The sequence below is a fragment of the Neopsephotus bourkii genome, unplaced genomic scaffold, assembly GCF_033783945.1.
Source record: "Neopsephotus bourkii isolate Nb327-2 ecotype Australia unplaced genomic scaffold, CSIRO-AGI_Nbou_v1 NB_1760, whole genome shotgun sequence".
NCBI classification, from domain to species: Eukaryota; Metazoa; Chordata; class Aves; order Psittaciformes; family Psittacidae; genus Neopsephotus; species Neopsephotus bourkii.
The window spans coordinates 3,638,789-3,664,841 of NW_026902234.1; the positions used below are offsets into that span (position 1 = coordinate 3,638,789).

Genomic DNA, 26,053 nt, shown 5'->3' on the forward strand with positions numbered 1-26,053 from the left:
CATTCGAGTTGAAGAAATTATAATGAGTGTTGCAGTTCCAGTCCCAGCCTGAAAAGCGTGGGAAGACAGAGCTGCGAGAGCAATACACACCTCTGACTATGCCAGTCTATCACATTGTTCACATTCACTGTCAGATGCCTGAGAGAACTCAATGCAGAGAAAGTTATTAGAAAATAAAATGTTATTACTTAATATTTATGTAGCATTTTCCACTGGCATTTTTTAAGCAATAGATACATGAAGTAATTTACCAAGAAAAATAAAAACATACATTGGCATTCTGTGTGATCAGTAGCTTACGTTTTCAGAGGAAAACAGTTCTGCTTTATCTTTATTAGAATTACACTTTAAGGCCTGAATTTACTATACATTATTCACTGTTACATTTTAAATTGGCAGAGAGGTAATCAATCAGGTCATTAGCTCCAAAATGCATTTAACAGTACATTTTGCTAAGCTCCCATATTAAGAAAACCACAGGAAAACCTGAAGCAGTTAACAACTTTTTATCATTGGTTAAGAACTAACAACTTAGGGCACTGCAATTGTTGCTGTTTTTTAAAAAAAGGAAAAAAATTCCACCTTCAAGCTTTGCCACCTCGATTGCTCTCTTTTTAACCATGCCCAGTCAATGATTCTCCCTTATTGGAATTAGTCTGTTGAGATCTTTCTGAAACCATTTCCAGCTACAACAGGGCTTCCTTTTTGTGGGTAGCAGCACATGTCAGCTTGGCACACATGTCCTTTTTCACAAATGCAAGATGCTTCCTTGAGTTGATACAGGAAACTATCAAAACCATAGTGTGGCTGGATCTGAGGGTAGATTCCATAGCACTGGCCATCATTAGCATTTCTAGCCACCAATATTATGCTGACCTAAAAATTCACCTTTTGGGGCTAAGATTTACAAAACACACCTCGCATGCTCACTGTGACAGAGCAACTCCTGTATGTCAAATACATGGTCTCTCTCTCCCATGGCCTGCGGGATGAGGCTGGCAGCATACTGATCTTTATTGCTGGTGAACTCAAACAAGAGACTGCTCTTTCTGAGACACAATGCAAGCACAGGCAAATATGATGGCTGCATCCGTTCAGCTCTGGTTTTCTTTTTTCTTTTAATGCATGAAACAAGTACACAGATTTAAGCAACATTCAAACTCCTGGCAAGTAGCCAACTCACCCCATGGGTAACATAAATGTTGGGCATTTTAGAGTTGGGACACCATGGCAGTGAAACACTGGAAAAATCAAGGATTCATCCTGTCTCCTTCCAGCAGGAAGGTGAATTTTGAAAGGGGAGTACATTTTCTGTTCTCTGAGGTACTGAACATACAACAAGGCTGGATATAAGAAAAAGGTCGTCCAAGTAACTCTAGTAGATCTTTTATATGATATCCAGATTTTGTGGCTTCTTTAGTAATCCTTACTGTTAGAAGACAAAACAAGTTATATTGTGTGTGAGCATCTCATGATTTCTATATGTGCTTCCACAAATGCAATTAATACTTTATTTGAAATTAATTTTAAGGTTTCCCTAGCTGTTTCACATTTCTTCTATGCTCCATTTGCATCTGTGTTCTCAGATAACTTACACAGCCAGGAGTTAAATAATATCTTAAATAAAATCTAAAGTAAAATTATGAAGCTCAATAGATCAGTAGTAAGTACAGTAAACACCTGACAAAATACAAAGGGGTCTGGAACCAATCCCTTTTTTAACACATCTAAAGCTTCTGTCTAATTAGGTTCATTTTGTGACAAACAACAATGGGATCAGATCAGCATTATTGTTATCATAGCAGCCACATGACAGAACCTAGATGATTTATTTGACAAATATTTAACTGATTTTTTTGTCCTGTACTGGCCTCTCATTTTCAAAACTCATGGGAGACAACACGCCTTTCTCATGAGTATGAATCATCAAGTTCACCCACATGTCAGAGTTAACCTACAGTGAAACTGCCACCTTCTTATAAATACTTCACAACATTTTAAAACAGGCATTCTGTCTAGGAAAAGGAGGGGAAGATCATAGCCCACTTGTCCTCCCTCTTTCCTCCCAAAGGGAAGAGGGGAGAAACAGAATTCTGCATTTCAGATAACAGAGACTTAATGCCTAAAACATTGCAATGTCATGTATTGAAAACATGGTCAGTAAACAACAACTGTATGCCCCTACTTGTTCATATGACAAATGAAAGCATTTTCATATGAAAAATGGAGCAACATCAAAAAGCTACAAAACAAATGGTGATTCTCAGCTCTGTCAGTGCTGCAGCTGGTATTCACGCAGGTTTAGATTAATCCATGAGACACTTCTTCAGAACTTATCCCAGGCGTCAGTTAAGCAAGAAATCTGGCTCCTGATAACCAAAGAGTTTAAAATCACCTTCAAACCGTGCATAGAGGCGTCTTATGTCTCTCTTGCTAATTCCTGAAAAATACCGCTCTACTTTTGTTTTGTTGTACACTGTTATGCCTGGTGGAATTGTGGGGTATGATACCAAATGGTCTATTCCAGCTGCTTTCAAGATATATGGAGCATCATCCTCCAGGGTTTCATGGTGTCCAATCACGCTATATGTGATTTCACAGGGAGCACAAAGTTCCACATATGTTACCCAATGAATGATGTGGTCACCAAACTGGACATCCAGCCACCGGTGATTAGGATCTCCCAGATAGCGCACAAAGTCCTCAAACTGCAGCCCTTTGGTCTCTGTGCGATTCTTTCTATATTTACGAATGATGCCGGGAGCAATCTCATGCCGGTACCAAGGTTCAAACCGAGGATTGTGCACAAACTTGTCTTTGAATGCAGAAATAAGTCTTTCAAATGGATCTCTAACAATAAAAAACTTGAAGTATAAATTCAGTCTAAACAGAGGAAAGAAAAATATAAGAAATTAACGAAGTGTTTAAAGCGTGTTTAACAAAGACTTACAAAATGCACATAAACTCTGACCACAGACACAGCAATGTGAATCTTACACCACTTGCAGTCTAGCAATATTAGAATCAATAGGACTAGAAATACGATCTCTGTCTTCTTACTAATAGTTTTTGTATACAGTACAAAGTGGAAATAGATCATTCTGGTTTTCACATTTTATTCATACTGGAGAAGCTTAGTTTCTCTCAATCCATACAAACAGGAAACGAAACATGCTGAAAGCTCCAAGTCAAAGATATTTTTAATTCCATGTGATTAAGCTCAAGAAGCAAAATACACAAAGACATGGAAGAAGTGGCTTGGTGCTGTTAAATGCATAGAGGGCTGCATTTTTCCCTGGCAGGTAGTTAGACAAAGCACTGCTGAAGTAAATAAAAATAAAAATCTGGCATTTTGTTTGATGTTTTGGTGTGCTTTCAGTAATGGCTGAGAACAACATTTTCATGAGACCACAGTTTTTAACAGAATTTCACATTTTATTGTAATACTGAAATATATAACATTCTGTAATCAGAGATTATCTGCAGGAAGACTAAACTGAAAACAAGGTTTATTTCACTAAATAGCTGAGAAAGGACATTTAGAGCCCAATCCTCACTGATGTAAGCAGCGCAACTCTTTCCAGCCTCAACAGCAACTTGGATCAGTCTTCAGGTTCTCCTGACTTACTCCTGACCAGGCAGGGCTACAGGTCAGCAAACTAGATCAACAGATCCACATTATCCCTCTCTCTACACCTAAATTCCCTGATAATGTCAGAATTCCCAGCCAGACCCATGTTATGCATCTCCAGCACACTTTGGTGAGCTAGCTGCAACAACCCAAACCAAAATGGCGTTCAACTTCAAACTCCCGAGCTATGGCTCTTCCCCCAGGTGAACAGCTACTCTCTATGCAGGGCTGTTCACAAACCTCAGACCAGGCTCTACTGATAGCTGACACGTGTATAAGGGGCTGACTCTTCAGAATGGCTCAGTACACACCATAACTATGCAAGTGCAAATTTACAAGTGCCCACTGTCATCTCATGTCAATTCCCTCCATGCTGCCACCCTTTACAGGGATTATATATGGCATAGGGTCTAGTAGAGATGAGAGCAGACACAGTCAAAAATCTATTCAAAGTAATTTACAAGGTTTTACTGCAGAGTACTTTTTCTGCTTTGAGAAGAACCAGAAGGACCCAAAAAGGGAGATAAAGTGATTCAGCTAAATGGACAATACTCTCAGGCTAAGGAACACTTAACATTTTAAACCTATCCAGTTCCATCTCAATAAGTAAATCTGCCTGCAATGACAATCTTACATGTAGGCACACAAGATTTACTACACAGGGCATCAGTGTGGACCTTCCAAATAAGCCTTCCTTTCTGAAGGTCAACTATGCAAAATCTAGGTATGCACTGCACTGCATAAACCCTACATCCAGAAGGAGCTGGCTGGCTCACTTAACTGTATCATCAATTATGCTGGTGTTCTACTTCAAACCCAGTAGGAAGGCTGTCACAGCAAAATCTGTGAGGCCGTTACAGAAATGGTGGAGCAGAAACACTGAGACTGAGAATTCCAGATGTAGACTCCAGCTGTACTCTTGATTCCTTATTATACGCTGATTCCTAACCCCCCTCCCACCCCTGGGAAGCGACCTCTTACCGTTTTTTAATTTCAGAGTCACTGAAGGAGGACAAGCGTGGAAGGCCATTCTTCTCATGATCATGTACAATATTTTCTGGGATCTCTTCTATGGAAGAAAATGCTCCTAGACAAATCAGAGAAAGTGAACACTTCAGGGGAAAAAAGTGAGTACAAGCATGCATGTGTGCCTTTGGCTGACAGCTTTTTGTTTTATCTTTCTCTTTTCTGTATTTTTAGCATTTACGATTACTATGTTTAGAACTGTTAAATGATGAGAGGTTGTGACTGCAAAGCTGAAAACTGTTAAAATTCCTTAGGGTATGTGACATCAAGGTCCAAGACCAAATGGCCTCAAAACTCTCAGAAAGGCACATTATGCAGATTTCATTAGCAACTATGTCTAAGCCTTTAACTCCCCACCTCAGTGTCCCCATTCATTCTCTTTCCCTCTGCCCACACATACAAATGGAGGAAGACTTTGAGGATTAACTCCAATGAAGGAACCAGCTTTCTGGCTGAGTTTCTACCACCAACAAAAAGTAAATGCTGTGGGCTGCTTTTGGAATTGCTTCAACACAGAAGTACTTTGCTGTCAGGATCCATAAAGTTCATTTAACAACTATGCTGTGCTGAAAAATTCCAATCGTACAATACGACACAGGCTAAAAAGCACTAAAATTAACAATAGAAAGTGTCCAGATGTTTATTTCTGCAAGCACATGAACAGACAAGAAAAATAATGTCACTAAATTCTGGTGTGCTTATTTTAAGATCCTGATCCTGGAAGTTTTTATGACCTTGAGAAATATCGCATGTGTACCCCTTGGGCCTTAGGCATAAGCCTTCACACAACAGCATCATTCCAGAATACCAACCTGCAACAAGAACAGGATGCTTCATAACAAACTCTTTGGGTGAAAGCCTTTAAGGCTTTCTCTTTTCCAGAACTGCAGTGAATAATCCATACCACTCAGCTTCTCAGTTTTCTGTCTTTTCTTTCAGGGTGGGGGGAAGAAGGCTGATGGTGGTTGCATTTTATTAATTTCAGGGGTTTATTTTTTTTTGTACTCTTCTTAAATTACATGTAGACAACAGATGGCAGATTACACAGCCTCAGAAACTGAATCCTTGGAATCATCCGGAGCACAAATTCAGTACAATAGCAGAGTCAGCTCCTCCACAGTGCGTCCGTAGTGCCACAGCTATGTTTTTCCATCCTGAACCTCTAAATACCAATCAGGTATTTGGATGTAAAATATTCCCCCTCACATATCTGTCCTGCTTGCTGAAACTATTCAAAGAAGAAAAGGTCAACTGCAGTGGTAGTCTTCAGCAGCAGATACTAGTACTGCTCAAGGCAGAAGTGACCAGTATTTATGTAAAAACAACTTTCTATCATTATCTAACATACCAGAACTAGGAAGCTCAAGGTGAAAGATTTGCTGCCAGTAAGACACGAGTTATCCTCACTCAAAGCAGCCAATACATCCCTGCCTGTCCTCAGCTATTTTTTGCATGTTATCTCTGTTAAATTCTGATAGGAATAAGTACTTCTAATGCAGTGGTATAGTTTCGTATTTAGTACTTTCTTGGTGTGTGGCTTTCATGGGTATTTAAAACACATGCCCATATGTGTCCTGTGTGTGTGCCTATGTGCGTGCACATATTTGCTTGATTTTTAGCTCCCATCCATACATAAAAATTGAAACCAGTATTAAGGTTTTTAAAGACATACTTGCTGCTACAAAGGTTTTGCTGAGGGACACAGTTATTTTGCCAATTTGTCACCATTTCTTTCAGGGTCTGCAAACTAGTTCACACAAGGTAAAGAAAACACAGAAACACAAGTGCAGAGCTGGCTGTTCACAAGGTGCTTCTAACAAGCAAGCTGGGCCCACAACATTCAGGTTTCGCCTGTATCTTGGTGGGCTATGCCACCTGCAACACCACAGAAGGATCTCAACTGACCTAGCATATGTAGCAAATTCACAGCCTTGGCAGACAGACAGGCACAATGGTCTAATGTCAGACAAGGGTGTGTTATGTTAAATATGATCATGTTAAGATTATGTGTGCAAGTAAAGGTACAGTAGAAAACATTCAGGAAATGAGTTATTTTTATTGGCTATTAGAAGAAGATGGTAGGCAGTGTTCACCTTGTAGACTGTTTTTCAAACACACTAGTCCCTTTACTCCTTCTTTTACAGTCCTTTATAACATACCTTTGTTGAACACACTATTGCCTTAAGTACCTCAGAATCTTTATAGCTCCTATGATGGCTCACTGATAGCACATACACAAGATTTCAGCAGTACAGACCAACAGCAGCTGCCAAGTTCTAACTGGCTTTCTTTGTGGCCAAACACCCCTAGTTAAAAGTCTGTGGCCTCAAGCCGGAATTTTTGTATTATTTCTATTTATGCAATTGTGATACCTTGTAGTTTACTTGTTTCAAGTACTATAAAATACTGCCACCTCTTCAAAGACAACAAATCTACCTCCCACCAGTATGGGCACTTTCATGACTCAAATCACTTTTGAGCCAAGCAATAACTATATTTACTTTCACAGAAAGAACAGGTGTATCTTCTATAAAAGAGATGTTTTGGAAGGACTAGAGGCAATTGTGAAGAACGAAAGGCTGAAATTAAGTATCAGTGTACAGAAAAGCGGAAAGAATCCATTTTTGGGTTGTCCCACTTGGACTAATTCTGCTCTTTCCTCCTCCTCCTCCTCAAAGAGACCCACACACCCACAGCAGAGTAGGTACCATTTAAAACGATCAAGACTTTTTTCCACTGAGTGTTGCCCACTTTTGGCGTCTGACAAAACAGGATCTTGTGCTTGTCACACACAAATATTCGGTCCAAGACGAATTTGGAAACTGCAGTGTGAGAGAGATCTCTCAATGCAGTGTCTCTGCAGACATTCCTGAGAAGCTCAAGTCTTTCCATATGAACCAGGGGCTGGCGGATCAGATTTCCAGAAAAAGCTTTTCCAGTTGGCTTTAGGAAACACAGAGGGAAAGGGAAAAGAAAAAAAAAAAGAAAAAAGAAAAAAGTGCAAGAATTTAGTTTTCAGATCAAATTCTAAAGTATAAAAGTCCCCAAGCTATGTATCTTAATGACTCCTAGATTCACAATTAAAACTTTGCTATATATTAACTAAGGGGTAGCACGCCATTTCCTTCTTGTGCTGCTGCTGTTGGGCTTATTCAACCTAAGAAGAGAAGGCTCCAGGGAGACCTTCTAGCAGCCTTGCAGTACCTAAAGAGGGCTTACAAGAAATCTGGAGAGAGACTTTTTACAAGGACAAGGGGTAGCAGTTTTAAACCAAAAAAGGGTAGGTTTAGATTAGATATGAGGAAGAACTTTTTCTTACAAGGGTGGTGAGGCACTGGCACAGGTTGCTCAGAGAAGCTGTGTCTGCCCCGTCCCTGGCAGTGTTCAAGGCCAGGCTGGATGGGACTTTGAGCAACCTGGTCTAGTGGAAGGTGTAGCTGCCCATGGCAAGCGGTTGCATCTAGATGATTTTTAAGGTCCTTTCCAACCCAAACCATTCTATGGTTCTATGATTTTAGGTACAGTGTCCAAGCTAAACATGAAAAAGGAATGATTTTATGTTTTGTCCCAGTCCTCCATATGGAAAAAATAAATAAAAATCTCATTCTGCTTTTTCTGTTACTTTTCTCCAGTATCCCCTGGTCAGAATGAAATCTGAACAGCCTGGCAGGTTGTTTATCTGTCAAAACAATTTCTTTTGCATGCAACCAGCATTAATATTAGTGCTTCATGCTACCAGGAAGTCAAGAGGGAATAGATAATAGATCCAGAAACCTTACTATCCTCTTCCATACAAGTAAAGAAAGATATTAGTACTCATTACACAGATCTGCTAGCCTTCCTTTAAACAAAGTGCCTCTCAAAAGTATTTTGAGTATAAATTATATTTCAGGTAATTTACATGCAAAACCAAAAAAAGTGTTGTGTTTATACAGAAACCTACTGTCCATGCTGCATCACAAAAACATTTTAGATGTAAGATGACTTATGTAACCAATGGAAAAAAGTTGGCCTTAGCCTACTGTGCAACTAGTCTCAAATTAACTTTTGGACAAGGGAATTTCAGAGTTTCTTTGCAGTTTAGCAAGTACCACGTTTGTTCTGCTTTATTGTTGAAAGCACAGAACTATGCATCGAAAGGATCAACCAGTATTGAATACTACTGTGTTCATGCTCTACTTTGGAGAAATGCAGAGATGTGAAGCACATAGAGCAGAAAACATGAAAAAGATATGGAGACTGAAAAAAAGAATCAGAGGGATTGGGCAGAGAGCTCAGATAATAGACAAGACGCAGGTTTGCTCTCAAGAACCACAAACCTGATGGCTACGGCAATACAGAATACAAGTAATCAAAAACTCGGACATTATATTAAAAAGGATAACAAAAATTACTGTTCTGACTTGATAAAGGAGTACTGTAATGATTTTTTCCTAAAAATGGAAACACATTAAGTTGAATCATTCAGATGAAACAAGCAGCAGGTTACCATAACAAACTATCTTTGTGAAGCTAAAATGAATTCGGTTGGCTCTATCTAAATAGAACAATCTGAGTAAATAATTCCTGTCTAGAAATTCCCTTTAACAACAGAAAGGAACTTAATCTCTTATTTTCTCCCACTCTAATACATGTAACCCTTATCTCAACTGTAAGCACCTGGAATTCTTCAGGCCAACGTTTTTCTTCTGGCACATGTACCTCCTCCACTTTTGTTACAGCTGTCAGTATCAATGGCTCTTGCTTGGCACCATAGCCTAAAGTAGGAAGAGAGGCAAGAGCATTACAGAAGGTGGGGAAAAGGCAACTATTTCTGCTTTACAGCTAACACAACTGAACATCACTTTCTGTATTAAGTGTACAAAACGTACTTGTTTCCAAATTGGAAGGTACTAGACAAGACATGAGACAGCCTATGAATATTTTGTGTGAATTTTGGATGGAACTTCAGTTGAGTTTTAGCAAGGAAACATGTCCATTATCTTTTATTTTGGTCTTTTTCAAACAGACTGTGTGAAGAGACATAGAAATCATAGATCCAAATATCACGATTAGTAGACAATTGAGTACAGCTATATGGGTTTGACAGCAAGACATTTTTATTTTTCAGTAGAATTACCAAAGTATGGGCAAATAAAAAAAATCTATCAGGTTTATCCCTCCCCTCATATTAGCAGATAGGTTGCTTCTGTTGTAAACTCTTAGACACTGCCAGCAGAAAAGTGTCATTAAGGAACATCTTTTATTTATTTGGTGCTCTAAGTAAACATCTCTAACCAGCAATAAATACAAGATCCTCTCATCTTTTATTATTGGACTGACTGCCTTCCTTAGAGACTCCCACAACAAAAGAAAAAACAGCTGATACTCTTGTTGTTTTTTAATGATTTTATGACAGCTAATAGTTCAAGATCAAGTTAAAGTGTATATCCTTGCAGTACCCTTTGCACCTTTTGCAATTGGCATGCTATAGGAAAACTGAAAAGTCCACAAAGATATGCTTTCCATGGTACAGAAAGATCAAAAATAATTCAAAGCAGCTTTCCCTAACCACAAAGCAAAAATAACATGACTTCTCCCTGAAAATTTATCTCCATCCACATTGGACTACTTTTCCCTTCATGCAGTTTCATCAATGAATAATTTGGCTTTGTCTGCATCCATAGTGGCTTAGTGTTTTATAGTCAAGAAACCTGGAAACTGCCTATGTCCTTTTCTTAAGGGAGTACTCTACTGTGCCTCCACTGGATTTTAATAATGGGCATGGCATGAAAAAACAAGTTAAAGCTGAAAACCATGTAAGCAACTAAGCAATCAGATACAGTAAATATTGTTGTGCACACACTTACTTCACAGTATCCTTTTGTAAAATCAAAGTAACCTGATTCAATAGAAGACCAGTTAAAGTATCCACCATTATCACCATGTAAAAGCATGCCTGCAGATGCTACTAGAGATGATGAACAGAAATTTGCTCCTTCTCATTAAGGAGCTCCTATTGCTTATGCACCCAAGACATCAGTAAAAGGCTTAAACAAAAGAACATTGATTCATTGAGCATCTGCTGTTTTTGTTCTATCTGCTAAGTAGACACAGCCAACTAAGGACAATTTCTGACAAGCCATATTTTATTACGTCTAGAACTGTTCCTCCAGGATTGGCCATCCTATTTGGACTTTCTCCAGGCTTCTGCTGGTATATTCAAATTACTTCCTTTCATGACTCCCAGTACAAATACTGGTATCTCCAACACATACATACACTCAACCACAGTCATGTCTTTGCAAAACTGAAGCTTAAGAAATTACACTATTTTCTGCTCAGAGAACTACTCATAGGGGAATGAAGCTTCAGCATAGACAACAGAGAAAAGTTGGCAAGCCAAGGTAATAAAAAGCCAGTAAATGCAAAGGGTGTATTCTAGTAATTTTTATTTTTTTTAACTACTTCTTAATCCTCCTGACAAATTCTGATGTAAAAAAATAAAAACATTCAAAGGATATTTGAGCTGGGAAACAAGAGTTGGAATCAAATGAAATACTGAAGATTTAACTACCTAACGTAAGACCAGCCTCTTTGCAGATGTCCTAGGACTCAAAAACAACTGGGACCAAGAAAAGCTAAGTTACCCTACAGTTTTCATCCGTAAGACTTGCTGAAATCTCCACCATCCAGAGGTATGCTGTTTAAAAAGGTACACCTAATATATCTATCCACTATCAAGTTACTGAAACAAATGTCACTAGTGATAAAAGTGTTTCAGAAGTTACACATTTTTGCATATCTTAGAAAGATGCAGAAATATAGATCTCTTATGACTAGAAGTGATATCATCACCTTCACCCTAAACTCTCTGTAGGATGGCTTTGTAACAGTAGCTCCTCAGCAGACAGAAAACTGTAACATGCTGTGTAGTGTCATCAAATGGCTTAAATTCCTCATCAGCTTAATACCATCTGGGCTACTTAAGCTAAACAAAAGCCTATAAGCTGTTTGTCAGTCAAACAGCAGAGGATAAAACTGAATGCAAGAAACAGGGCAGAGGTGGCCAGGCTAAGAGCACTGCAAATGAAATAGAATTTTTCACGAGTTTTACATAATACTGCAGACACAGGACAAGCAGTCACAAGAAGACAGAAACTAGTTATCATCTGAAACTCTTTAATACTTTCTGAATCTCCTTTGTTTTTAAACGGATAATTGTGCTCTTGTACTGCACGTGACTTCTACTACTAGCAGATCAAGATACTGAAACCAAATGTATTGAAAGAGCAGACCTCACAGAACAGTACTGACAAACATGTTCTTAATCACCAAAAAAAGGACATGATGTTAGTTTTGCAGACTTCTACCAAGAAAAGCAGAAACTATCAGCACTGTCACTTCTAGAAATTTAATTGTTCTGTTCTCAATCCTACCAAAACAGTAGTACTACAGCAGAACTACTTTGCACAGAAGAAGCATTTGTGAGAAGCACTATTCAATTTTCCATTTCAGATCAAACATTAAAGTTGAACTTACCCTCTGGGTCTTTAAAAGTCAATGTGATAAACTTGCTAGCAACCATGAACATAAATATCACCCAAAAGCATGCAGCTAGCAGCAGCCACTGGTGGTGCATGTTGTCAGACATGAGCCATATAAAGTTGTTGTTTCCTGTTTGAAAGAGGAAAGATTGACACATTAATTATTTTTGTTCCAGTTTAGAAAAATATTTTCCATAACCAAAATGACAAAACTCTAATACACGTGTGTCACAAAATATAGCAGTAGATTTCACTTCATACTTTTTGTTCCTTTGGCTGGGTTTTTAACCCATGTTAAGGCTGAGGCAGTGTAAATGCCAGATGCTATTAAAGGGAGGCTTCACTTCTCCTTCACCCCTATGTACACATTCCCAGCCCCCTCCCTGTGCTGGCAATAGCACTCACTGACTGACTGACTGCTTGGGGAGACATACCAGAAGCCCCCGATTTTTAAAAGTGTAGTTTACTTTGTGATTTAACTTTGTGACATTGCTTATTGCAGGAAAGGAAGGGAGAATGAAAAATGCTCCTCTCTCTGTGGTAGCTAGTTAGTAGATTAACCTGTAATGACAAGCTGTAACATTAACAGTATCCTTGGTTATCTCAAGTCAGCTCATGACATGTAGCAGAGTCCTGCCCTGCACTGCCCACATGAATTAAAGGCTGGAAGCTACTGAGCCAGAAAGCTAAGCTTAACCTGACAAAATATTTAAATACATTAATGCCTCTTTTTATCTTGTCACTTTTATTGCCAGCCAAGTATCAACCACAGGTTCTAAAAGATCCTTTTACGGCCATCTTGCTAAGCACTGTCCACACAGATAGTAAAAAGGGGGTTCCTTGCAACAGCTACTACCTGTAGCTGTACCCCTGCAGATAAGTCTTAAAGACAGGACTTCCCTAAGAGTGCAGGAAGGGTTATCCAAATGATTGAGACCTCAGATTTAATGTGCAAAGAAACCACAGGTACTGACTGAATTCAAGCAGAGTGAGGATAAGGATATTGCACAGTATTACAAACACATGGTGTCTGCCCTACTTCAGTTTGCTGGAGTGCTCTAACCACTTCTTAGCTTGATTTTAGAAACTGTAATCCTAACAAACTATTTTTTTTAATGGTTAAAAGTTGAGATGCAATAGAAGAAAACCAACTGCAAAAAAGGTTTAAGTCCCCAGCTATTAAGAGAAATGTAAAGTTTTAAGTTACATCTTTTGCTGAATTTCCAGCTTCTGATGGGCAACGCACCCAGGGAAGCACTGGGGCTGACACCAAGTATCTGTGAAAGCTCCACTGCAAAATTGAAGCTTTCATAACTTAAACAAAACAAAACAAAAAACCACATAAAAACTAAGAGCAAACATCACTACCTACCTACCAAAACCTGACACTCCTCAGGCTTGAATATTTCTCTTGCAAAAATAAAGCACCATTGTCTCAGTTGCTGCTGGAGATAAGACACCCGAGGGCATGAACTCAGGTAAGGGAAAGTTCAAACATAAGTGAATGCTTCCTTTTGAGGATACATACAAAACAATTTCAGAAAGCTTAACCAAAGAGGAGCTAATACAAAAATCTCATACGATGAGATCCTCTCAACAGTCCTGTGAGGTTTGTGCTTGTAGCCTCTGGGAAGAACAAAAAACCAAAACCACCCATATAACTAGCAATAGGATCAAACTCAGTTCTAAAATAGCCACATTCAACTTCAACAGGAGTCACATCTGTGTGGTTTGTGATCACATTTTTCATACAGCTACTTGAGTGAATTGCCAGGGAAGACCAGATGCCCGCATTCCCAGCTAAGATGCTAAAAACATACTAGTTAATACTTCCAAGCAAAATTTGCAGTAAGTGCCTCATTTATATACCAGTATTCCACTTTTTCATTCCCACAAAGCTTCAATAACAGAACTAAGCCTGGTTTTGACATTATTTCATCATGTCCACCAGCGACATCAGTACTACTGCTACAGGTAGTGATCAATTTTCCAACTAGCTTTTGCCTTCCAGCAATGCAAATGTTTCCAGGAAGGGTTTTCACTGTAGCTGACAGAAGTGAAACATCTTCAGGGTATGCTGAAAGCCTGTGAAAGCAGACAGACAGCTCAAAACAGATTTGGGACCCTAATGATGTATGTGAAATGGGTGAGAGAAGGAAAATAACAGAGTATCTCCAACTGGAAAAAAAAAAAAAAGAAAAAAAAAAGGATTGATAATTTGTAGCTAGGATGGCAGTGCTCAGGTTATTTTTATTTTCTCAGTGCAGTATTTCTCAGTTTGGCTTCTGAGAGGTCCTTTTTTCCCCTTCTTTTACAGTTTCATTTTTAAGTACTTCTAAAAACACTGCATTTAGGTAAAAGGACACATGAACTGTATTTTGGACAATTACAGGTGGTGTGACCTCCATGAAGATATGTTTGTCATCTCTCATTTTCTGCTGCAATTCCTCAGCCTCTGAGCATGCAATGTCCAACACATGTTATTCTTCAACATCAAAAACTGTCATCCAGGAAGGGCAAGTAACAGAGTGTGAATTCCTGAACACTGACATCTTTCCACTTAAGTAGTTCACAGGACACAAAATGCAGCAATGACATTTTTACTTTATAGGTAGCTCTGCTAAAAACCATGAGAACTGTTCAACATTCAAAATACAATCGAACCTGTCTTCAAGGCAGTAGACTGACAAACACTTGCAGAGAAGATTCTGCAGGAGGAAAACCTCTTTCTAACCATCAGCTGCAGGCTTTTCAGAGATACATCCAATGGTCTGGGCCAGACCCTTCTGCCTAACTCAGTATATTTGTTCTACATAAAGAATGGTAGAAATGACCTCAAACATTCGTGGGAACATCCCTGCTAGTCTCCCCACTTTTATAATGGTGATGGATGCACACCCTTCAGAAAGGATTATTGATCTATATTCCCTTATGTAATTTATGTATTGAATTTCTAATAAGCTGTGTTAAATGACACGGGAATTACAATTAACACACACAGGACTCTGCTGCCAGATCCTGTGCGCCAGAGGTAGAACAATATTCAGAAAAAGACACTTATGAGCAGTACATTTACTCACCTCAAAGACTTGGACTCTTGAGACCAAGAAGGGGAGAGAATCGCAGTCCCACCCAACCATCACTTAATAGTTCAATATGTTGAAGCTAAGAGGAAAATATTAAGCAATTTTGTCTACTATTTTTTATACACACAGCAAATCTTCAACCATACTCATCGATGTGAGAGTCTTGTCAGAGGATCTGGCATAACCTAATTACATTGGCTGGCACTGTTATGTCTAGCATCCTAAACAAAATTACACTTGTATCAGCAGCTCATAACCTATCTCAAGAAGTAGGACCAGTCTAAATTATATACAGGAATAACTTAACCATTATGCTTATTTAAATGCTGTAATGTTTTTAAAATAACATGTTTAGTGTGAAATGTCCCTGCCCTTGGCAGGGGGGGTGGAACTAGATGATCTTAAGGTCCTTTCCAACCCTAACTATTCTGTAATTCTACGATTCTATGTTGTTTCCCTTTCCCTAGCTTCTTAATATTTTTATTGTTTTCACATAGCTTTTTACATAGGGTAACTGCACTTCCTGTTACATCTCCAATCTTACTGTATTTCTGTTGCCTCTCCTGTTACTTATTTTCTAATGAATACATGTACCAGCTTCTGTTTTGTTTTTTTTTTTCCCCATTTATTTCCTTCAGTTTCCAAATGTGTCTTTTACTTCTTCTTGCCTAAAAGGTTTTTTCTTTACAAGCAGAAAAAACAAGAAAGCTGTTGATGGTTTAGTCTGCTTTCTCACAATTAAATGTTAGGCAGGGATTTTTCAGGTTACTCCTCCTCCCTCTTATTGCAATTCTACAGTTTTTTAGGAGCACAAGATCCTCCAAACCTCTCTCTCCATCCATTCCTCTTTCTTTCCCTCCCTGGGCTACTTACCCCAGAAACAGTCACATAACTCTTAGATCTGCCAGATGCCAATTTTGCATGAGAAGAAAAATGGGATTGCAAACATACATAAACACAAACCAAAGATCAGGACACACAGCATGGCAGTCTTGACTCATGGCCTGCAAGTAACCTGTTATCTGGAAAAAACACCTGTACTTCACAGAAGGCTGCTGTCTTCATGAGAATGATGTGCATAAAACATTAACACTCAGTACAGAGCCTTCTGCTCTGCAGCTCAGGCTGCTTCGATAGAGGCTCCTGGGCAGGACAGTCCCTGCACACATCATGAACGACAGCAGCACGCTGGTAGTCTCAAACTACCAACTGCTTGCCCATCAGCACATGACTAATGATGTAATTTGAAATGGAACTGGTACCAAAGGCCAAACAACAGCTATCTGGGCTACCTCATCCGTTTTCATCAAGGCCTCCTTTGTGTCACCTTAAGGTTAAGAGATCTGCACGATTTATTGCACTTATATAAAAAAAAATTGGACTAAAATCTATCACACACTCCTTAGGCAAGTTGTGTGGCACTACTGAATGTTGTTACATACATCATAACACGCACATCTGAAAGCTAGCTCTTTCCTAAGGCTTTCCACTACCCCGGAGGCATAAATAGGCCTAGCCTCTGCTCTTCCAGCTACTACTGGGGAGCGGAGTCCTCCCCAAACAGGCACCATTCACCTGTCACCGGGCAGAAAACCAGCTACGGGAGCAGAAGAGCCTGACACAGCCGCGGGACCCCCCACCCCAGCCCGGGCAGGCTCAGTATGTGCCAGCCCCACGGCCCCCAGGCTGGGAAGGGGACCCTCCCTCCCGTGTCCTGTTCCACAGACACCAGGTCCGACTCCACAGGGCACCCCATGCTTTTCACAGCTGGCAAAGGCAGCGGCTCCTCCTCCCCCAGCATCGGGGCTTCACGCGCTTCCCAAGGGCAGGGGTAAAAACAGAGGGGGTCCCAGCCAAGAGGACGGCACAAAGCTGTGGTCTGCCCGGCAGGGGATGAGCCGAAACAGCGCGCAACCCCTAGCCCACAAGCCGGCGCGTACCGAGGCTGAACAGGCGTGAACTTTTCCCGTTCCGGAGGAGGAAGGGTGGGCTCCCCCTCACCCACACCGGCAGGCACAGACAACAGGCGCCCACCGGCTTCCTTGCCCGACCCACCGAGGAACCTCTCCCCGGAGTTGCCGGGCGCCAGGCCTGTCCCTGCGGCCCGGCTCGGCCCGGCCCGGCCCGGCCCCGCCCCGCGTTAGCGGGCCTCCCTCACAGGGTCCTCTCCCCGGCTTACCGGTCCCTCCAGTGCCGCCCTTCGCAGCCTCGGCCCCCAGCGGCGCGGCTCCGCTCCCGCTGGGGGCCTGACTCACTCGGCGGCGCGGCCGGCTCGCTCAAGTGGCCCCGGCTGCCGCTGCTGCTGCCGCCGCTGCTGCTGCTGCATCCCCCCGCCCGCGGGCGGGCGGTGGCAGCGGCAGCTCCTCCCCAACCCCGCTCAACCCCGGCTGCCGGTGCCCGACCCGGCCGCCACTGCCGCCTCCACTTCCTCCCGGTGCGGACTGGCTTCGGCCTCGGTCGTGCCCCCAGCCCTGCAGCAGGGAAAGCGAGAAAGGTGGAGGCCGCAGCCGGGACGGCTCCGCTCGGCTCAGAGGAGGCGCAGCACCGCACCCGGCCGCCCGGAGGCGAGCGAGAGGGGTGGATGGATGGATGGAGAGCTAGCTGCTCGTCCCTACGGGAGAGGGGTGTCTCAGCCGCCGGGACCCCTGGCGAGGAGGGCGGTGCTGCCTGTGGTCGGCCTCAGCTCCCACCTCAGACTCAAGCCCCGGCCGCCCCGCAGCGTTCGCTCCCAGCTTCCACAGGGTGGATGGTGTTCTTTAATATTTTCATTGATGATCTGGATGAGGGGATTGAGTGCACCTTCATTCAGTCTGCTGGCAACACCAAGTTTTCTGGGAGTGTTGATCTGCTGGAGAAAGCTGGATCTGCTGGAAAGCTCTGCAGAGGGATCTGGACAGGGTCGATGGGCTGTGGCCTTGCTGTGGTAAACAGCAAGGGAAAGTACCAGGTCCTGCAGTTGGGTCACAACAGCCCCATGCAACGCTACAGGCTTGGGGAAGAGTAGCTGGAAAGCTGCTCAGTGGAAAAGGGCCTAGGGATGCTGATTGACACCACTGAACGTGAGCCAGCTTGTGCCCAGACAGCCAAGAAGACCAACAGCATCCTGGCCTGTATCAGCAACAGTGTGGCCAGCAGGGCCAGGGCAGTGATCGTCCCCCTGTACTCAGCACTGGTGAGGCTGCATCTCGAATCCCGTGTTCACTTCTGGGACCCTCGCTACAAGCGAGGCATTGAGGTGCTGAAATGGGTCCAGAGAAGGGCAACAAAGGAGTTGGTGAAGGGTCTGGAGCAAAAGTTGTATGAGGAACGGCTGAGGGAACTGGGGGTATTTAGTCTGGAGAAAAGGAAGCTCAAGGGGGGACTTTATCGCTCTAGAAGTACCTGAAAGGAGGTTGTAGTGAGGTAGGGGTCAGTCTCTTCTCCCAGTTAATAAGCAACAGGACAAGAGGTAACAGCCTCAGGGTGTGCCGGAGAGGAGCTTAGACTGGATGTTAGGAAACAATCCTTCACCAGGATGATCAGGCATTGAAACAGTCTGCCCAGGGAAGTGGTGAAAAAACTGCCCCTGGAAGTGTTAATAAAGTGTGTAGACGAGGCCCTTAGTGACACGGTTTAGTGATGGACTTGGCAATCATAGAATCATAGAATAGTTAGGGTTGGAAAGGACCTTAAGATCATCAAGTTCCACTCCCATGGGCAGGGACACCTCGCACTAAACCATATCACCCAAGGCCTCTTCCAACCTGGCCTTGGGCACTGTCAGGGATGGAGCATTCACAACCTCCCTGGGCAACCTATTCCAGTGCCTCACCACCCTAACAGGAAAGAATTTCCTCCTTATATCCAATCTAAACTTCTCCTGTTTAAGTTTTAACCCATTACCCCTTGTCCTATCACTACAGTCCCTAATGAAGAGTCCCTCCCCAGTATCCCTATAGGCCCCCTGCAGATACTGGAAGGCTGCTATGAGGTCTCCACGCAGGCTTCTCTTCTCCAGGCTGAACAGCCACAACTTTCTCAGCCTATCTTCTGAAAGGTCTTTTCCAACCTATGATTCTCAGCGGGGCCCACAGCCACCATTCCCACCGGACTCACACATGTAGATGTGTGTTTGGGGCTTTTTTACTGTTAAAAATATTTTTAATGGGTCTCTAACGCTCGTGTTTCAAAAAAAAAAAAAAGGGGGGGGGCTGAAAATGGGACTTTTGTACACCTGCAGGACGCCAGTACTCACAAATCACATCAAAACTAGTGCTTGTCTATTTTTAATGGCAATTTAAACAACTTGGCCATAGGGGTGTGTTACAGTGCTGAGGTGGTGTTTCCTAAACTCTGCAGGAGCAAAGCTCCAGTGGTGGAGCAGGGCCCTCTGGACAGTGCCTGGAGGAGGTGTTTTACCAGAGTAAAGCCACCCCATTTTAAAGCTCGTTTAATGCAACAGCGCTGGAGATGTGTCATCCAATATGAAACCAGGTGATGCAAACACAAAGGATGTCATTTGACTCCAAAAGATGTGCTCCTGTTACCTGGCCCAGCACAAAAACTGTCCTATAGTATCTCCTCTTGGGTCTGGTCACTTGATTTTCCCAGTGGGAACTGGTAAATTGAGTGGGGGGCACAGGGAAATGCCATCTTTCAGGCAAAGAATCAGAATAAGCAGCGCCCTGCAGACATGTTGATGAGCGCAAATTAGTCATACAGGCATGCTGCATGAGCAGCCCTTCCTTCCAGCCTTCATCTCTCCTTCCATCTCTGCATTTCTTCCCAAGTATGTTCTGTGCTTGGAAAGACCCACACAAACAAAGTAATTTTGAGCTCAGTGATGGGAGCAGCAAGAGTCCCGAAATCCACACAAGGAAGAAAACGTGGATTTTTTAGGCTTTGGGGAATGATCCCTGAATCTTCAGTGCTACACCGCATTGGCCCTCTCTGCAGTGGGCTGTTGCAGTTCATGTTACACAGCACCCTGTTTTTCCTATGAGATCTTGCGTGGAGAACATGAGACAAAATTGCTAATTATGGGGTTGTATGAATAAGTAAATACCTAAACAATGTACAGTCCCTTGAATCTGATTTGCCACAGAAGACTTGAACCCTAATAAAGTCTGTGAGGAGCAGAGGGATGCTTGCTACAGGATCAGAGCCAACAGTTCAAGACAGGACAAATTCAGAAGAGACAGAATTGGAGTAGCAGTTTCTATTTGTGTGTCTGGTTACCAATTAATGAAAATAATCTGATGGAAGTAGAGTTTAAAATGCTTTCACAGCTAAAAATTATATTTTAAATTTATTAGAGTCCAAGCAAACACTGATACAAGCAAGTTTAAACAAGTGACTCTTCTAGAACAACAGAGAAGAAATATAGGTTAGAACAGGCTACGTTAACTTAAATACCTCACTACTTCCTAGACTCATAGTCTGCATCACTATGTGGAGCCTGAGTCTGAGACTCACTGACACACACACGTAACTTGCATGTTTCCAGTCCTGAGTCACAGGTAGTAGAACTCTGTGCTAGGTTAGATGTCTCACTGAATGACCAAGAGGCAACGCTCCTTCCTCCCCATTAGGAGCAGGATGTGTGATCCATACTTTTCCAGACCTGATTTCCAAAGTGTGCTATGCTGGAGCCTGACCAGGAAAGCCCAAGGATGCTGTCTTTGGTACAGATTCTGTGGTCAGCCTAGGGAGCAGAACAGGCTACTGCAAATGCTTAACAACCATGTGTTCAGCACTATGCTGACGGCTGCTAGCCAGCAGTGAAGGAGAAGAACCATATATTTCACTGGGAACCAGTGGCCAAAACCCTGTAATCAGAAACCCAAGTTTCTGATTGCAGCTCTGCCTGACTCTTATGTTTGTACCTTCCTCTGTCTGTGAAATAGAAACAGAAGTAGTGATAGTTACCTTTTTGGAGAAGCACATTGGAAATCTGTGGCTGTCACCAGTTTGTGTCTTGCACAAGCTAGAAAGTTGCTTCTTTCTTCAGGGTTGAGAGTGAAGACAGCAATTGCAGCCACATACAGATTTATTAATAAGTGGCCTTCCGCTGTAGGACAGATTCCTGTCAGGTTATTAGCCTCAGCTCAAGTATTTTAACTTTTCAAGTATGTTGTTACTGACATGTATAATAATTAAGAAAGTATGAAAGAAACTAATTTTCCGGACTAAGCACAGTTAATAAGCTTTGTTGTCCATAATTGGGCCTGAAAGTGTCTGACAAAGTTGAAGAATGTGTTGCATAGGCAACTATACAGTTGGGTTATAGAGTTGCTAGTTCAAGCCAACAGGATTCTTGCTACTAATAATGCTAAACTGTAGTGGGGTTTAGGGCTTTAAATAGGCAGCAAAACCGATGTTGGACTCTGGGTTCTTTTTAATACTAAAGTTTTACACTGCCAGAGCAATATAAAGGACAATTGCGCCGGTAAAAAGTCACCGTCCTCTCTCTGGGATGTTCTAGAGTGACTGCAGCTTCATCAGAGACACTGCTGAAACAAAGGCAAGTGATGCACCCATTTTTCTCTGAGGACATGGGCCTAAACTGCAAAATTTAATCTTAATAGCATGTTCAGTGTTTATGCCATTAAAAAAGTTTTAATGTCCTAATAAACTCTTGTATATCTTTATTTCAGGTTTGATGTTTCTCCCTGAAGAATCTTACTTGCAAAAGATCAGTATCTGCAGCTTGGCCAGTCACGAAGACCAGTTGTGTCACTGGCCACCTGAGCTACAAGGGCACATTAAAGCGTTTTAAGAAGTTATCATCTGTCAGTGGCAGTCTGTCTTGTCTGCCCTCGGCATGAGCTAATTCTAAATAGCATTTAAACATACCAAATGTTTAAATGAGCCCCTGTCTTGGACAAGACAAGTAATCATCCAGTCTGCAGTTTTCATGTCAACACATCCAGCTTAATCACACTTGAAGGCACCCTCATTTTCCTTGACCTTCCAAGCTCATCCTATTCAGTAGAAGCATAGGCTTGCGCATACTGTTAAACTTACACTATGTTTATTTTTTGCTCTTTGCTATTATTCCAGGTTTTACTGCAATGCCAGTTACTAGGATTAGTCTTGGTAGCCCTCTTAGTCGTGCTTTGCCTCCATTAGAGCTGATCTTAAGACAAGTCACCTGTCATCAAGTACTTGGGAAAAAAAATCTTAATCAAACCAGCAGGAACACATGGTTTTTCTAGTGCAGTGCCATTATTACTGAAATCACAAGTCTGCTTCATGGCTGCATTTCTGAGGCATGACTGATCACCAATGGAGATCTCTTGTATTCATGTATCTTGTTTCGCAACCAGTCAGAGGGTGGGATCTTCATCAACAGATTCTGTCTCTTTCTGGAACTTGAGCAAGCTTTAAATGTAGATCTGGTTGAAACAAGATAAGACCATATAGAATACATTGTGGCCTCTAGAGTCATTAAGAGACACTATGGCAATCAAAAAATTCAGGCTGAGGAATGCGGGGGTGTACAGCTGTATACAGATGCAGGGTTTGCTAGCATGGTCTAAATGTAATACATAAAGTATTACACATTTCCTGGATTATTTTTTGTTTAAAATAACTTTAGCAAGGAGTGACCTATAAAGTGCATGTCTGAAATAGCTGGTATATAGGAAAGACTGAGGTATGTGGATGGACTGGGGGGGGGGGGCTTAGAGCTAATATCTTTAGCTAAATCAGACTGGCTGTAGTAGGGGCAGTATCAAACCCATAAGCAGCAAATGAGACTTGTTTTCATTTGAATATTAAGTTAACTTTTTACTTCAGGGTAGAAACAAGTTTTATCGTACCATAAGTGCCTTGGAAATTGTTGAATTTTTGTGTATCATTACACCATTTGATTGTCTTCTGAGTAGGAGACAAGAAGTTTAGGCTGAGGTAAGTAAGCAGGCCATTAGCTGAACCATGTGGTCTACCTTATATTCTCAGATGTAATCTTGCTTGAGGTGGTAGTTTGAAAGGGAAAACAGCTTTGTGGGGTTCAGTAACAGCAATGAGCTGAACGTGTTGCCAGGACTGGGCTAGAGTAGCTAAGAACTACATTTAATTATCAAATCAATGTCAATTAAAATTGAACCTAATAATTCAAAATTAATTATATAGGTCATAAAATGAGTGCAGCCAACAAGCAAATTATCATGTCAATATAGCAAGATCAGTCAATTCTTTAAATAAAAATCAGAAATAGCTGTTGAGTTTTAAGTCCCAAATGGGTGTTTTCCAAAGTAGAGAAATTGAGATGATTGACTCAATTAGTATTCAAAACAAATTACTCCTTTTTCAAAGTAACCTGTAACCCTCTTTTAACCCACTTCTTTCTTCATAGCCTGCATCAGACAGGTGGTTTTTCTTTCATTTCTCTCTGTGGCTAGCAGAGTCAAACTGGCAAGCAAGCAGCTGAGACTTAAATTCACCTGCTGCATCCACGAAGGGGAAAATTGGTTCCAGGCGACAAAATTACTGTGACACTGCAGGTACAGTGCTCACTGTTGTATCTGTGACTTAGGCTCCAGCAAGGGTAAGCTGTACATGCCCTGCTGTGCTATGCCAGGAGTTGCAAGATCAGCAGTGCTCAGACACAGACCACCAAAGCGGCTCTGGGCACATAAAGAAGTGAGGCCAGTTTTTTAAGTCCTCTTTGTTGTAGATCACACTCTCAAAGAAACATATGGACAGCATGCTAAGCAGAAGACACAGTTCCTGACCGATCAGATACCAGCAGTGTTGCTGTAGCAAGGTTTGGGAGAGCTGTTTTCTCCTGCTTTATTATCACTTTGTTAGAAAACTAGCCAGTTCTGGGACAAGCAGAAACACCTGAAAGAAGACTGAGGGGTAACTTGGGTCATGGGAGTGTGAGGAAAGAAAAAGAGAGATGGAAGGAGGCACAGAATGCAGGTACCATTTGCTGATGAATGCATGGAGGATCAGTGTTATTTGTATTATGTGCAAGAGCTTTTGCGGGGACACTGAGTGCTTCAAATAATTTATGTCTTGCTGCTTGGGACTGGCTCCTGGGATGTGGCAGATGTGGTATCAGGAGGAATTTGAACATTAGTTTCCCGTATCCCAGTAGCCCAATAATTAGCTAGGAACAGCACCACTTTTGTGAAGGCAGGAAAAAATGTTCATGTCAAAAGTTCTAGGGGATGTAAGTTTAGAAGGGTTGTCCTAAAACAATAGGCATCAATCTGCAGGCAAGTCTGTGAGAGCTGGGACTTCTCAGCTCTTGGCATGTCCTCCCAGCCAAGGCAATGCAAAGACAGTCTGTGTTCTGACCTTGGGGAGTCACTCCCCAGGGCCTGTGTCCTCCTGCATGGTGCAGCCCCTGTGCTTTACCTTGTTGCATGGTCCTCCAGGTACACAGTCCTCAACCAAGGTTAACTTGGGAGCTATTTATGTCTGACTGTTTCTGATGAAAATCAAGATTGTCTGTTTGAAAGGTTCCATTTTTAAAATGAGTGTATTTTAATCAGTTATGGCAACGGCCACCAAGGAGAGCCCTGCAAATATGAGGGGTTGGGTAAATACAGAAAGTTTTATGACACAGCTTTCAGCCTCACTACAAGGAAAAGGCTGGAGAGTGTAAGAAAGATACTTTCAACATTTAATATAAGGCTTTGATATCTCCTCAAGTATAAATGACGGTCATCAACCAACTTCTCTAATTATTCAGCTCATCCTAAGAGCAGTTGATGTTTTGGAACTGCGTGACCATCAACCATTCATCAAACCAGCCATGAGCAGCACCATGGCTTATGCTCAGGAATTTCTTCATGTAAAAAGGGAGAATGATTTTGAATCTTCTTGCTATTTATTTAACTTAAATGAAAGCAGGTTAATGAGAAGTCTGTTCACAATCTCACAGTTGTGAAGCACATTTAAATGAAGACATCACTGTTGCTATTGCAATCAGTATTTGATAAATAGCAATATTGATGGTGTGAGTTTTATACTTCAAAAAAAAGAAAAAAGTCTTTGTTTTTTTCATGTGTTTGTTCATAAAAGTATCAGGGTGTGGTTTTTTCAGCTGATGTTGCTCTAAATTGTAAAATCCACAACTGAGCTCAAAATGATTAAATTAATTCAGTGATGACCAAGACAAAGAAAGATGTGGCTTTCAAATGTGAACCAAGTATTACCACAAAAAGCAGATCTTTTAGTGGTCCAGGAAACCATCTTGGAGCACATATCCTACTGACAAGATTCTGTTCTCAGTCACTTTGTAAATATGATGGTTATCCCAGACCAGCTGTATTAAGCATTCTTCCTTTTGCAATACAACATCATAAATTCGTACTGAATACAATCTTTTTTTTTACTATGTGGAGGCACACCTTTCAGTTTTTTATGCTGTCAGCTCTTGTTCCAGGAAACTATCCTCTATTCATCATCAGGCCCTGCTCATAAGAATCTTAGAGAATCACAACTAATTCTTTTTTTAGCATGGACACCCCAGCCCTGCATTTGGAAACATCACACAATTTAAGCACGTTTCCCCAGCAACACTTTATTTTAAGTTGCATTCCCAGAAAAGAAGGAGGCTGCCATCCATCCACCCACTTTCGATTCCCTCTAGACATTGTGTCCTTTTATTTTTGGCATCATTTAACTAGTAGGCTTTCCCCACTTTGAAAAAAGCACCAGAGCAGCTAACATGTGCTTTGTTGAGACATCCTTATTTCCTAATTTACACACAGCTTCCTTGAACACTCATTTCATTAAGGAAATCCTGTCACTGAGCAGCAGTGACTCGTCAATTCAGCTAATGCAAA

At 41.7% G+C, this 26,053-nt stretch overlaps 1 protein-coding gene across 4 annotated transcripts; it reads right to left on the reverse strand.

Annotated features, from left to right (window-relative positions):
• Positions 1 to 278: 278 nt before the first annotated feature.
• On the reverse strand, positions 279 to 17,825 carry CHST10 (carbohydrate sulfotransferase 10). 4 transcript variants are annotated; one of them, XM_061377829.1, is made up of 6 exons: positions 17,449 to 17,825; positions 12,179 to 12,313; positions 9,317 to 9,414; positions 7,366 to 7,600; positions 4,613 to 4,718; positions 279 to 2,883 (listed from the first exon to the last, which is right to left on the reverse strand). In XM_061377829.1, exons 2-6 carry the CDS (start codon positions 12,288 to 12,290, stop codon positions 2,346 to 2,348), a joined length of 1,089 nt encoding a protein of 362 aa, XP_061233813.1. In that variant the 5' UTR covers positions 12,291 to 12,313; positions 17,449 to 17,825; the 3' UTR covers positions 279 to 2,345. The 4 variants fall into 4 exon arrangements, with proteins under 4 accessions (XP_061233813.1, XP_061233816.1, XP_061233814.1 ...); XM_061377832.1 differs by lacking the exon at positions 17,449 to 17,825 and adding an exon at positions 17,210 to 17,367; XM_061377830.1 differs by lacking the exon at positions 17,449 to 17,825 and adding an exon at positions 13,556 to 13,795.
• Positions 17,826 to 26,053: the final 8,228 nt, after the last annotated feature.

Coding starts and splice junctions, on each gene's coding strand:
- CHST10 (XM_061377829.1), bottom strand. CDS start 12,290: ATGTCTGACAACATGCACCACCAGTGGCTGCTGCTAGCTGCATGCTTT. Junction 9,415..12,178: donor GACTTTTAAAGACCCAGAGG/GTAAGTTCAACT, acceptor TTCCTACTTTAG/GCTATGGTGCCAAGCAAGAG. Junction 4,719..7,365: donor AGTCTTGATCGTTTTAAATG/GTACCTACTCTG, acceptor TGATTTGTCTAG/GAGCATTTTCTTCCATAGAA.